This window comes from Amaranthus tricolor, chromosome 4, assembly GCF_026212465.1.
Source record: "Amaranthus tricolor cultivar Red isolate AtriRed21 chromosome 4, ASM2621246v1, whole genome shotgun sequence".
Taxonomy (NCBI): Eukaryota; Viridiplantae; Streptophyta; class Magnoliopsida; order Caryophyllales; family Amaranthaceae; genus Amaranthus; species Amaranthus tricolor.
The window spans coordinates 18,697,278-18,710,546 of record NC_080050.1 but is presented as its reverse complement, the minus strand read 5'-3'; the positions used below and the strand labels follow the sequence as shown (position 1 = coordinate 18,710,546).

The window sequence follows — 13,269 nt, the reverse complement described above, 5'->3', positions numbered from 1 at the left end:
ACGGCATAGAACTGCCATATTTTACATGGAGATGTACAATTTTTGACCACGGTCATTTTGAATTCGATGTTGTTTGCCGCACTGGCTAACTCCAAAGTAAATGGAAAATACTAGGAAGATCGATGAAAACCTGGCATCTCCACTGGATGTCTTATTTCACCCATGCTAGTATGATTTAGAAGATCAAGACTTCCACCCCATGATAGTGTTCTTCTAGAATTTGGAAGTGAAGGACCATTGGTTTTTTCCATGATTTCCATTCCCTTGTCCATGCTTGGATGTCGCTGGATAGTTGATAACGGTGTCAGCCTTTGTGGAGCTGAAAATGAATCGTGCCCCTTTGAAGTTGCAGAATCGTGATCCGAAAAAAAAGTTTGTTGTGTGCTTTGAGAAATCTGAGTTACTTGACCCTCAGAAACAGTAGTTGGGATGAAAAACTTTGGATTAGCAGCAGCAGCTCTCATAGCTGGAAGTGAAGGTGTAGGCGATTGGAATGAATTTGCAGGAGTTCCTCCACCTTTGTTAAATGTATCCACATACCTAAAACATGCATAACATGAAATAAATTTCTAAAACAGGATAAGAAATAAAGAAATTACAAACTCTAGACTTTTCAGGAAAAAAAAAAAGTACTCCATTAGAGAGGAGTGAGGAGTTTATAAAAAAAGGGGGTGTTATTGGAGCGAAGGTAATGATTTTAACAGTACATAAGGACAATTAGAGGAAAACTGGCTGATGGAGATGCATGGCCTTGGACAAACACATTTGCTTATGGAGATGCTTACTCTGGACATCACATTCTATGTTGGCTCAGACATTCTCAATTATAGATACTTCATATGTACTTGTAAAGTTGTATAGGCTTCAGGTACAATAGCTAAGCTTTATCAATTACCTAGTCCCAAACTCCTAGTACCAAGAGCCAAAACTATCCAGCAATACTTAATGGCCTATGTCTCATTTTACAGAGAAAGAAATATACCTAGCACGCACACCCATGCGCCCACGAACAGTGAAATGGTTTGAACGAGATGGAATGGGTGGTAATTCAGTGTCTTGGCAATTGAAATTTGTGTGCTTATGTTCAGGTTCCCCATTCGCAAGAATCATACCATTAATAGGTTCATCTCTTTTGTCATGACCCAACATCCCATTCATGAACGGTGCAGTTGTACGAGGTAGAGCCAAGGTCATTTCCTCAATTTGAGACTCAGCACCTTCTTCAACCCAACGCTTTAGTTTTTCATCATAATAGAACTTGTTTGTCTCTCCCAGTTTGGCCTGCAAAGAAGCAGGGGCAAGAAAAAACGCATAAAAAAGACCAGACTAGTCAGCTCTAAGCAAAAAACAATCATAAGTATATCAACATGAAACTGTGGAAGTTCTGAAAAAAATGTTCATTTTGACTTGCCTGTCGATCTGGGCGAGATCTTAGCACCAACCCAACAGTCTTTTGGAAAATCTGTGAACCAAACCGACCAAAGCGTGATGAACCACCTGAGACTGTTGCATTATCGCGAGGACTTGAAGAGTTTGATTTTGGTGAGAGATCCTGGTACCAAGAACAAGAAGTTATAAGAGTCAAAATTAACAATCAAGTTATAGCACAAAAACCATTTTTTAATATAAAGACATAGCGGTCTTGTATGCAACAAAGAATTATCGGACAAACATGGAAAGCATCTGAACCCATCCCTTTTTGCAAAACTTAAGCACAATGATAAAGTCCTCCATTATCTTATCGAACACTATTGCTATGTTTGGAGGGGACGAAATTGAGGGAACAGATTTGAAGGGAAGAAATCCTTCACATTTTTTATAAAACAAACTCGCCTACAATGAAAAGGTTTGGAAGGAAAACTTATCACTCTTCCCTTCCCTCCCCTCCCCTCTCCTCCCTATCCTCTCCTTTGCTTGAATGTTAGCCGAATGATTTCTATATCTACAACGACAACAGTACTTAGGCCTTCTTCTAACATGAAATAAAAGGGATTAATAAGAAAAAAAGGATTAACAGCTCAAATCCCTTAAAAGAATACACCAAACAAAAATCAAAACTACAATTACCAAAATTGCTTTAAATTTCCCCATTTAGATACACACTTTAAAGCCCTATCCACTTAAATATGCAGTTAGATAAGTTAAGTTGTCCCACAACAGATTACCAGATAAAGAATTTCAAGACAAGGCACGGTAATTCCACTCCAACCACACACATACACACACCCCACATATGCACCATAATAACTTTTGCTTTTATTTTCCCAAACAAAGCTAAGTTGCAACCAATCCAACACATACATGATTCAACCGAAAAAATCGAAGGCTCGTAAGAGAACAAAGTGAACAACCCCATCCAATGTAACTTGCCAAATGGCCCACATCAAAAAGAAAAAAACAAGCGAGAATGACTCAAAATTACCTCAACAAGGCACACAAATATCAGGTGACATTAGCTATACTTTTGTAGCATATCATTAGCTATACTTTTAGCTACTTAAAGTTAAAACTTAAGACTGCATATGGTATTTTCCTTATTTACAAAACAAGCATAGAAAAAAATACATTATTCATGCAGCTATATGCAGTAAAATTCCTTAATCCCAGACGCTTATAATTCTGCAGATAATATTTCATCCAATACTAAGAAGCCCATCAACATCCCAAAGTAGAATGCTCATCATGCCAATCATGTAAGAAACAATGAACTCAACTTTGACCTACAAAGGTATAAAGAATAAACTATTTACCTTTCTGGGTGTTCTACTGAAGTCAGGTTCTGACATGCTTCGATTATGCAATGACTTGCGGTTGCTGCCTTCTGTAGATGCAGACGTCATCAACGAAGATATAGCCATAGTGGACTGACTAGTAGACACACGTGCACCCCTTGACCGATGATCGTGCTCACTGTGTTGGTCATTACTCTGGACCACCGAAGGTGTAGGTGGTGGTAAGCCACCAACAACCCGTTGAGCAGTATTATCGAAGAAGTTAAGCAATTTACCCACTAGTTTTGCTCGAGCAAAATTAGTGGTATACCCACCCTACATATGGTGTGATCATTACAATCTCAAACGAGTGATTCACAAACTATACAATATTAGGAAAGCGTACCTGCTGATAAATTTTTATCCGCTCTTCTAGAGAAGACACCATATGTCGCCATGAATCAACTTCTGGCAATCTACTAGTTTTTAACGATTTCAAAACTGATTGACAGTACCTGAATAAATGGTAAAAGTTATAATTTTCCAAATGAGATCTCTCATAGAAAAATCAAATAGTTCAGTTTCTGCTATTTTTTATTGAGCACTTGCTCAATAATAATATTAAATAATAATATAAATAATGATCAAGTTCAGGGCATTGGAATCCTAACTAGCTATCCCTCTCAATACTTTTCTATATCCTGTTAGCTTTAAAAATGGTAAACTACAACTTTCATATTGTCCTCATTGAAATCAAAGATTGCCGCAAGGCTGCTGCCAATCGCTAGAAAGAAAGGAACGTGAAAAGCTAAAATTCCCATTTTACCTTAGTTTAGATTAGACGTAGTCTTTAAGTGAATAGAAATAAACAAATCATTTATCTTGAAATGATGATCGTATCATGCCAATAGTCACTGCTGATCTATATTGTTTTTGCTAACTATGTCAAACTTAGGTTCTGATTTGGATTGGAGGATCTATCAAACAACCAAGCTTCGAACAATTGGTAAACAAATATATGCCTTAGCTCTGAAAAAAAACATCTCATTCACTAACAAGCTTAAAGAAATACTCTCTTTGTTCCTTTGATTTTGAGTGCAAAAACAAAGTCACATCATATCATATTAACTGCTTCGTGAAGATTTTCAAATTTACTGAATACCCACATTGCAAGGTGTAAAAAAAATGTATTAGGCCGGTTCACGGGATATCTTATGATTTTGGCCAATATTTGGTGCTACGATACTGCATCACTCCCACTACCACATTATTATGTCGTTACCGCATTTCTAACCGTCACCGCATTTTTGCACTATAAGAGAAATTTAATTTATTAGTTTTCAATGAGAGAATGACATAGAAACAATTGGATGAAAGAAATATGTTGATGGGATGAAGAGATAAAATGACTTGTGAATGAGATTGTAGAGAGAATGAGAAGTCAAAAGTCAAAAATAGAAATGTAGCATAACCAGAAAGATGATCAAAATGAAAAGTGAAGCAAAGAACATAATTAGTATCTCTGAAAGAAAATATCACTAAAAATAAACAAGAATAGCAGTACTAGACTAATAGTAAATTAGTAATTGCTGCAAGAAACAAAAGATAACAGCTATCCTATTAAAAAGGAAATATGCAAATATTTAAGGGTAAATGGACTAAACCTGTAAAATGGACTAAAACTGTAAAATTGAAATTGAAAAGATAAAATGACAAAAGAGAAATTATACTTATCAAATTGATGATTAAAGAACGATTACAAAATAACGAAAGATAGATCAAGCAATTCGAAAAGCTTGAGATCTCCTAAAATGAGTAAAACGGTAAAACCCATCCAACAAGTGTATAACAATTTTCATGATTATAATGACTCCCTAATTCCTCTTATTTATGATAAGCTACCTCTTAATCCTAACTTATTCCCCAAGTCTTCCTTAATATGACAATTACTATTTTACCCCTCCGTAAGCCCAATATCAGGTCATTGGATAGACTAATAGTAAATTAGTAATTGCTGCAAGAAACAAAGGTAACAACCATCCTATTAAAAAGGAAATATGCAAATATTTACTGGTAAGACAAACAAAATAAAAAAATTCGGCACTCGGAAGAGGAAATAACTTCAATAAACCTCATGTTAGAAGTTTGACAAATTGGTATACCAAAACAATTAATTAGATCAGGAAACTATAAAATACAGAAGGATGAATTAAACTGAATGCAGTACTTACTTCAGGGATTCTGACAGTTTTCCAACTTCTGCTAACATGCAAGCATATATAAGCTTATATGGCTGAAACGGCAGCAATACAAATTGGGAGTTTCCAAGCACCTTAGCATATTCATATAGTTCTGTTCTCTGTGATATTAAAAAAAGGGCCATCTCAGCAGATACCTCACATGAAAAACAAAGAAGGACAACATTTATAAACTTCATCCAGAAATATTGTTACTTGATCAAATTTCCTCACATTTGGGGATAAGGTATGATCTTTTTAACATGTCCTTTCTAATTGTTGTATCATTTGCATAATCTACCCAGTCTCAACTCTCAAGTCAATCATAAATCTTTACTTTCAGGTAGATCTGTCAAAACGATCAATCTAGTTGTTTTCAATCCTAAATATCTCTAATATTCACATTAAGATGATTCAAACTAGGTTTCACCTAAGTTTTAGCTTATAAATTGACACTAATATACAAAATAAAAGTAATTGGTGAATAGTGTCAAACAAAATGAGATATTGATCTGAATAGGAGGGAGTATTAATTTTAATTTTAAGAAATTAATTATTTTTCTAATAATGAATCAATATAAAGCTTTTAACTTTTAGGGCTTTGATTAGACCATCTTGACATAAAACACAAAATTTGATTGGAAATGTGATGAATCCGATTTCAAGAGTAATGATGGCGGTGTTTGGTATAATAGTTTATCGAGCAATTTTAGCTTATTCAGATAAATGGTTTGGAGGTCAACCCATATTATTCTAATGATGGGTAATTAGCTTATTGAAACAGCTTGTTCAAAATTAATCAACTTGCGTTTTTCCAAACAAGCCTTGATGTACAACAACAACAACAATAATGTCAGAGCCTTGGTAGGCTACATGAACCAATATATCAGTTTCAATGGTCGTCCACATTGACTCTTCTTCTCCATTCATTCCGATTTTCTACTATCTTAAATTTGTAAGTCTAGGCCATTTATATCTTTTTCCACTCTAGTCCTCTAAGTCATATTCAATCTTTCTCACCCTACTTTTAAGCCTTCCGAGTTCCAGCTTTCTATATGCCTAACCGGTTCACTAATATCTCATCTTTGCACATGCCTAAAGTATCTTAAACGAGTCTCATATTTCCCACAATATGTGCAACTCCTAAACCCTTTCTTATATTTTTGTTTTGAATACCAACCATTAGGGTATGTACATTCATCCACTCGAAACATTCACATTTCCGCTACTCTTATCTTTATACTACGATTCTCTCTAAAAGCCTATCATTTTGATCCATAAAGTAGCATCGGTCTAATGGTTGTTCAATAAAACTTACCCTTTGACTTTAAAGACACACTTTAATCACATAATAAAACTTACCCTTTGACTTTAAAATGCAAAGTATAGAATCAATGTATTTTGAACAAATGGATAGCTCTATGTGACCAATTTGTGTCATTAAGGTTATAGGAAAGTTCTACAAGTAGACTAACACTATCATATAAGTTAGAATGTCGTGAATTCAAAAGAAATCACTGTAGAAAGATAGGGATAACTGAGATGAGAATGTTAAGTTCAATTGGATGATTGGACACACCTTAAAAAATAAAAATCAAAATAAGATATAGAAAGAGTTTTAGAGTTGTAGATATTGAAAAAATTGAGAGAAAACGGCTTATACTGGACATGTCTTAAGAAAACTGAAAAAAATACACCGACTCGAAAAGTGAAAGGATTGAGCTTTGAGTAGCTTAGAAGAGAAAGAAGTAAACTGAAGATGACTTAGATAACAAGAGTTCAGAATGAAATGAAAAAATGTAATTTGCTGGAATGAATGGATAAGTAGAATATATGTCAATGATCATTCAAATAGACTTTCTTAATTGTAAATTACAATTACATAGGACCAACCAAAAAAATACTCTTTGTTAATGAAGATCTTATGTTGATCTATTTTGGTTCACGTTACTGACCCCGTATGTAGGGCTAAAGGTTCGACATTTTTACTTAAGACAACAACTTACTATCCAGTCCAGTACAAGGAGAACAAAACAAAATGGAGATATATGTGGCTGGAACGATTTTACGCGGAGTTTGGCTATCTAAGAGTTACAAATACCTGGATCGCCTGTGGACTGGCATAAGTTCTTGGATATTTCAAATGATCTGCACCAACAAGACAAAGTCTTGCACTTTCCGAATATTGCTCAATGTTAGCTTCAGCAAGCAAATAACAGATATGAGCTGCCATAACCTGCACAAAAAAGAATTTGTAGCAGGAGCGCCAACTGTCAAAGGCATACTCTACCGACAAATTTAGCATACAGATCAAATTCCTCCAGACTTTCAGTTGAAAACAGTCTACATAACTAAGAATCTAGTTTTAAACTTTGGGATCATCAACATGCAAGTTCTCAATTAAGGTTTCAACAAAAGTTCAAAGGAAATTCTATTCAGCAACATACATCACTCTTCTCCCTCCAGAGGCAGTCCCCAAGGTGAGTAATTACAAGCTCATCACCATTAGTCCTGTTAGCATTTATTATGGCTAGATTGTCTTCCCATCCATCTAGCATACAACCAGACCCAACCTGCAGTACCAAGCCAGACTGCTATTAGAATAAAAAAATGATTGGCAACAGAAAAATAAAGTAACACCAGGTATATCAAATTCACTATAAATGACATCCTGTGAAATACTCCAATAATCTACACACGCGTGCCTTGAAGACCAAATCAACTAGTACACATACTTTCTGCCCTCACAATCCTTGAAACGTATATTTGATCGCTATAGCAGAAGATAGCCAACATACCGCTCGCGAGTGAGAAACATTTACTCCATTTTGTGGGGTTTGTGAAATGGAATTTGAGAATACTTCAGCAGGTTGTCCAGCAATTAAGAGACATAAGGTTCTCAGAGGAGATCCAACTACCAGCTGATGAAGAGCCATTTGCTTCACAGTTTCACTATAAAACTGGAAGTGTAAGATAGAGAAGAAATAGTCAGGATGCATGACAAAATTTATTCAAGGGAAATTCTTGAAAAAGTCTAATCAATTTCATTCAGTGTATCAAGGAGGGAAGTAAAAAAGTGCATTTTTAAAACCTGTTCACCAAGCAAAGTCGCAATAGCTATAGCTGGTCCCCACAAATGACCCTTCTGTGCACATTGAAGAGCCTCCATTCTTTTACCAGAAACAAGAAGCATTTGAACCTCTTGGGCCGTTGCCTGATGTAAATCAAGATAGCTATGACACCATGTAACACACTACATGATAATAGAAAAAGAGGGATAATATACCTGTATTTGTCCTTTTGATGGTATGTTCTGCAAGCAGTGAGAGACAGCACTGAATTGGACAGCATTTCTTGTTGCGGATGAAAAAAGCTTTGCCAATGCAGACTCTGGGCAGTCACTTTCCTAGTCAAAGAAGAATCATAATCACGATGTATAAGAGCAAGAAGTTATCACAAATTTTGGACTACAAAGATATGCACAATCATAAACAGCTATCGACTCTTGACACATGTTGATACTTCTAACTTCTAAGCAGTTTGACTTGTGTAATTACACGACCAAGGATCTGCCTTTTGCTAAATGCTCATAAAAGAGAGTCTAAATATATACAGCTATGTAAGTGGTATTAAGCTGATGCATAATCTGTTATCGCTTAGCAGGTGCACATACATCCACACATACAAGTTGGCATGTCAAGAGAAGGGATGATCTCTGGGGGAGAGGGGAATTTAAACAACACATTACTATCAAACAAACAAATTCTCCTTCCCAAAACGAGAAAGGAAGGGGGGAACCACTAGACATTCATACGACTTAAAAGAAAGAGAGAAACAAATAAAAATGTCCAGTAAAATTAATGCTTGTTAGATTCCTTGCCATATTATTGTTTACTAACAGTTTAATGGAGCAGCTTCATTATTCATCCAAAAATCTTATCCCCCATTAGACAATAAGTAGTGACATCAATATTCCTGTTTGATCAAGCCAATTATGGTCAGGATGAAATAGGAAAGCAGGTCTAAACACTGTAATACATTTTATTTAGGTTCTAGCTACCAGTTTAAAACACAACACTGAAATCTCAAAAATGCACATCTGTTAAGTGTAAAAGGTTTATTAGATATCAAACCGAAAAAAGGTAACACATTATGATTTTATCTTTAAGCTGTTAATCTATAGCAGGTATGGCTTCTAGGCCCTTCACCTCACCCACTATGCACTAAAAACATACTCACTCCACCAAGTCATCATATCATATAATGTAAAATTGATCAATTCATTGTACAATCATACAACAATATGCATGTAGATCTTCTCATGGTCTCACCAATCCAATTTAACATAGCATCCTAACTACAAAAAACAATGTGAAAAGAGTTGGAGTAATCTCAAAAGGTATCCTCAAGAGTGGAACACAGCCATTTTAGAGTTGTTGGAGCATGGAGCTATTTCCAAATTTTATGGGTAAAAGTCTTTCCATGCAATTGATATTCTTTACAATATTTGTGTCCCTATCCTTTACCCAAAAAATTATTTTCCTTACAATGATAGATGTATCCCTTCCTTCCAAATGTTTCTATCTAGGCCTTCGTCAAACTTAAGTTTACTCCATAAAGGTATTTTCTGAAGCTCAAATTCCAGAGAACTAACAAACTTACATGCAACGCATTGCAGAATTATGTTTATAAACAGTCATCAACAAATAGCAACGGTTCATCTCCTGCACATATACACACTCTATTTTCCCAATGTCATTGAGTGGCTCCAACCTAGGCATGATTTAGGGTGCAAGGTTTAAGGACCTACCTTTGTAATTACAAACAGATTGTTTTCGACTAGCTCTTGATACTAAATATCATTTGCGTCTTCACATAGTTAATAAGAAATTTCACTACAACTTATTATAATCCAAAACTAAAGAACTACTCCGTTCCTTTTAGTCAGTAGCAAAAAGAAATTTGGTAATAAATAAAGATAGAGAACAAATCGTGCATATGAAATTAAAACATAGTTAAAATGTATGGAAGAGATTAAAAGAAATTGGTGCGTCAATGTCCAAACATAGAAATGATACAAAATGAGTGAGACGGACCAAAATGGCAAATGACGCTAAATGAGTGAGACAAATGGAGTATTATAAATGTTTGGCTCTATCAAGAATGGATAATTAGAGCATATACAATATAAAATCTGACAAAGCAAGGCATCTAAGCTCCAAGGCTGTTGGAAACTCAATTGTCAAGGTAAAATTAAAGCAAATGCTACTCTAGAGAAAAGCAGAACTACTATATTGAAAATAGAGTGCTACCTTTGAATTGTGGCCAGCTCCAAAAGCAGATCGTAACTTCCCATAATATTGACATGCTATTTTCAACACAGATAAAACCATTTTCAAAACTTCATCATCTTTGTTATCAGAAGCTGGAGTATCAGAATTGGCAATCCTGTCATCAATCCATTTATTTAACTCTTTGCTTCCCAAATTGCCAGAAACCAGTGGGCCAGAGAAAGATTGTTCACACAGAGTACGAACATAATCACAATCACCAAACCCAATATCTGAACCATCATGCTTCGGCATGGCAACTTCCATCATATTGAGAATACTGATCACACCTGCTGAGTCCTTCACATCAAATGTTAAAGAACCTTAAGGCCCTTAATAGAGAAGACAGAATAAATCACTTAATAACAAAATATAAGACCCTTCTACCTTTTTTCCTTTAGCGGGTCACTAACACATTTTATCACGTCTTTATTTTAAAAGTGTACAGACAAATCAACATTCATGTTGATGAAACTACGACAACCTTACCTGGTTGGCAAAGGCGGGTTGTGTGTTTAAATTATTGTGATGCTTCATGATGATAAGTTTTCCACCAAAACAAAATGAGACAAGAGCATGTGGGATTCGTCCATGTGATGATCTCCCCTCACTAGCAAAGCAACAAAGACTGCTATTTTGAAGTGGCTGCTGAGGAAAATTTGGGACCTTTGGACCATTAGAGCTAGAACAAGAGAACTGCAAGTCATATTCTTTACCGTCATGATTAGGCTGCCAAGTTGTTTCATCAGAACTTTGAATTAATTGTTCATATGAGAATGATTTCTGACATGAAGCAGTGAAGCTGGCAGGGGATAATTGACGCTCATATTCTTTACCATGGTGACTGGATTGCAACGTGTTTTCTGAGGATGTAAAGTTTTGAAAGCCAGAGCTACCAACATTGAGGCTCAAAGATCTGGTAAAACCATTACTACAATCAAAACCCGTTGTTGGTAGTTCAAATGTGAAAGGTGCTGCAACAGTGGATATAAATCCATATACATGTGTGTTCTTACCAGTTTGTTCCATGTTCAAAGTTTCCTTGTTGGAATAACTGGAAACCGCTGACTGATTTAATTGGTTAAAAAAATTTGTAGCTTGTTCACTCTGACCATAGGTCATACTCTGTTCAGATAAGTTATTAACAGTATTAAAACTCTCATAAGATAACTGTTGGTTTTGATACAAGGAAGCGGACTGATTAATCGAAGAAGTATAAGCGTCCAGTGATCTCCATTCTTGTGCAATTGTGTCATAGTACCAGCCAGGATACTGTGGATCAAAAACCATGTGTGAAGGATACTCTGGGTAACCATATGTGGGCTGATTCGAGTACAATGAAGTCCCTTTTGTATTTTCCTCAGTCATACCTCCACCCGTAGATTGAGTATGGTGGAGACAATAAGCATCAGATGACGGATTGACCACAGCTTCCTCAATTGTTGAATGAACATCGCCATTGCTAGTCACCATATTATTCACATTGGCGTCACAAACATCTACCTGATGCCACTGTCCAGGATTGGGGTCATAATTCCAACCTGGGTATAAGCTCTCCCAATATTGAATACTATTTTGGTCTTCGGTCGCCTTATTAACTTCCATAGATGAAGTATGCTGAGTATCTTCACCATTTTTCCCTAAACTAGAACCACTTGAACACGTTGCTTGATCAGATGAAACAACATCCAAGGCACCCGTTCCAACAATAGTAAAACTAGTAGCCACGCCCAAATTACTTAAAGGATCAGTTGAATCGTCTCCTATTTGACTGAAGAAGTCTGCAAATGAATCATTCTGTGTACCACCATCACAACCACCAAATGCACTCCACTGCACTTGTTTAGTCTCTGAACTGCAAATTCCACCATTGTCCCTAATCACTCTTGTATCAGATTCATTTTTCACGGATACATCACGATCACTTAACTCTCCATCCACTCCTTCCATGGACCACGACCCTGACCCTGACCCTGATCCCGCAGCACTATCATCAAAACCATCTACTTTACAATCATTAACACTACACGAAAAGACATTAGTAGTTTCAACTCTATCTACATTGTCTAAATCATCCAAGGCAGACGCAGCATTCTCATCAACACTCAAATTTGCGAAAACTAGCTCATCATTCAAGCAACGAGGTTCATTACTACCACCAACATCAACTCCATCATCATCCACCAGCTTATCAAAAAAATCCTCATCCGCATGGTCCTCTATTGGCAATGGAGGTCCCACCATTGATCAAATTTCGTGGAATTACACAAAAACAAATAGATAAACCCCTCTGATCAATATGAAAATCCCTGAATCAAATCCAAATTAATACATAAACCGATCTAAATCATATACTTTTCCCAAATTACCACCTACATTGATGAAAATCATCGGCAAATGAATACAAAAACAATTACAATTAACACGGCGTAAGATCTAGGGATTGATAAACTGAAAAGGCATTGAAATGAAATGCAATTGCGAAATTGAAAATGAAAATGAAAATGTGGGGTATTAAGATTAAGTATAAGGTAATATATTGATTAATTAAGCTTACCTGATTGAAAATGGGGAATTGAAGATCGAAATGAGGGAGGAGAGAGAAGGCAAAGACAAAAAGAGTATATGAAATTGGTAACAACCGACAGATCACCGGTCACCAACTGGAATTCAGGTGATTGAATTATGGAGTGACCTCATTTCTGGTTATCCTTCATAGGAACTACATTTTTTGTTGGCAGATTTTGGAACTTTTACTGACCCAACTTCATGGCATTTCAGTTGTTGCCCACATTTGAACCGGGTCTTGTCTTTTTTAATTTATTTTTTTTTAACAAACTTTAGTTTGATTCGCAGTTCCCTTCTATAGTAGGTTTTATAAAAATAGAATCACTGACATTGTTCAATTTCACGTTAATTAAAAGAAATTTTTTCCATGATATTGCTTAAAATAAAACTTATTCCCACTTTGCATTAAATGGGAAAATATTT

The 13,269-nt window shown here is 35.8% G+C and overlaps 1 protein-coding gene across 3 annotated transcripts in view; it reads right to left on the bottom strand.

The window, feature by feature from the left end:
* The window catches only part of LOC130810376 (protein transport protein SEC16A homolog), a 13,656-nt gene extending 563 nt beyond the window's left edge, over positions 1–13,093 (bottom strand). The window contains exons 1-14 of one of the 3 annotated variants that reach the window (XM_057676409.1): positions 12,836–13,093; positions 10,768–12,650; positions 10,261–10,578; positions 8,235–8,354; positions 8,040–8,162; positions 7,747–7,908; positions 7,396–7,521; positions 7,050–7,184; positions 4,943–5,070; positions 3,118–3,226; positions 2,751–3,047; positions 1,412–1,552; positions 983–1,281; positions 1–540 (exon numbers count right to left, since the gene is read on the bottom strand). The exon at positions 1–540 is cut by the window's left edge and continues 563 nt beyond it. In XM_057676409.1, coding sequence (XP_057532392.1) covers positions 111–540; positions 983–1,281; positions 1,412–1,552; positions 2,751–3,047; positions 3,118–3,226; positions 4,943–5,070; positions 7,050–7,184; positions 7,396–7,521; positions 7,747–7,908; positions 8,040–8,162; positions 8,235–8,354; positions 10,261–10,578; positions 10,768–12,522 — 4,143 coding nt within the window. In that variant the 5' untranslated portion in view covers positions 12,523–12,650; positions 12,836–13,093 and the 3' untranslated portion in view covers positions 1–110. Of the gene's footprint in view, positions 541–982; positions 1,282–1,411; positions 1,553–2,750; positions 3,048–3,117; positions 3,227–4,942; positions 5,071–7,049; positions 7,185–7,395; positions 7,522–7,746; positions 7,909–8,039; positions 8,163–8,234; positions 8,355–10,260; positions 10,579–10,767 lie in introns of all 3 variants that reach the window. The other 2 variants (XM_057676411.1, XM_057676410.1) reach the window with 2 other exon arrangements.
* Positions 13,094–13,269: the final 176 nt, after the last annotated feature.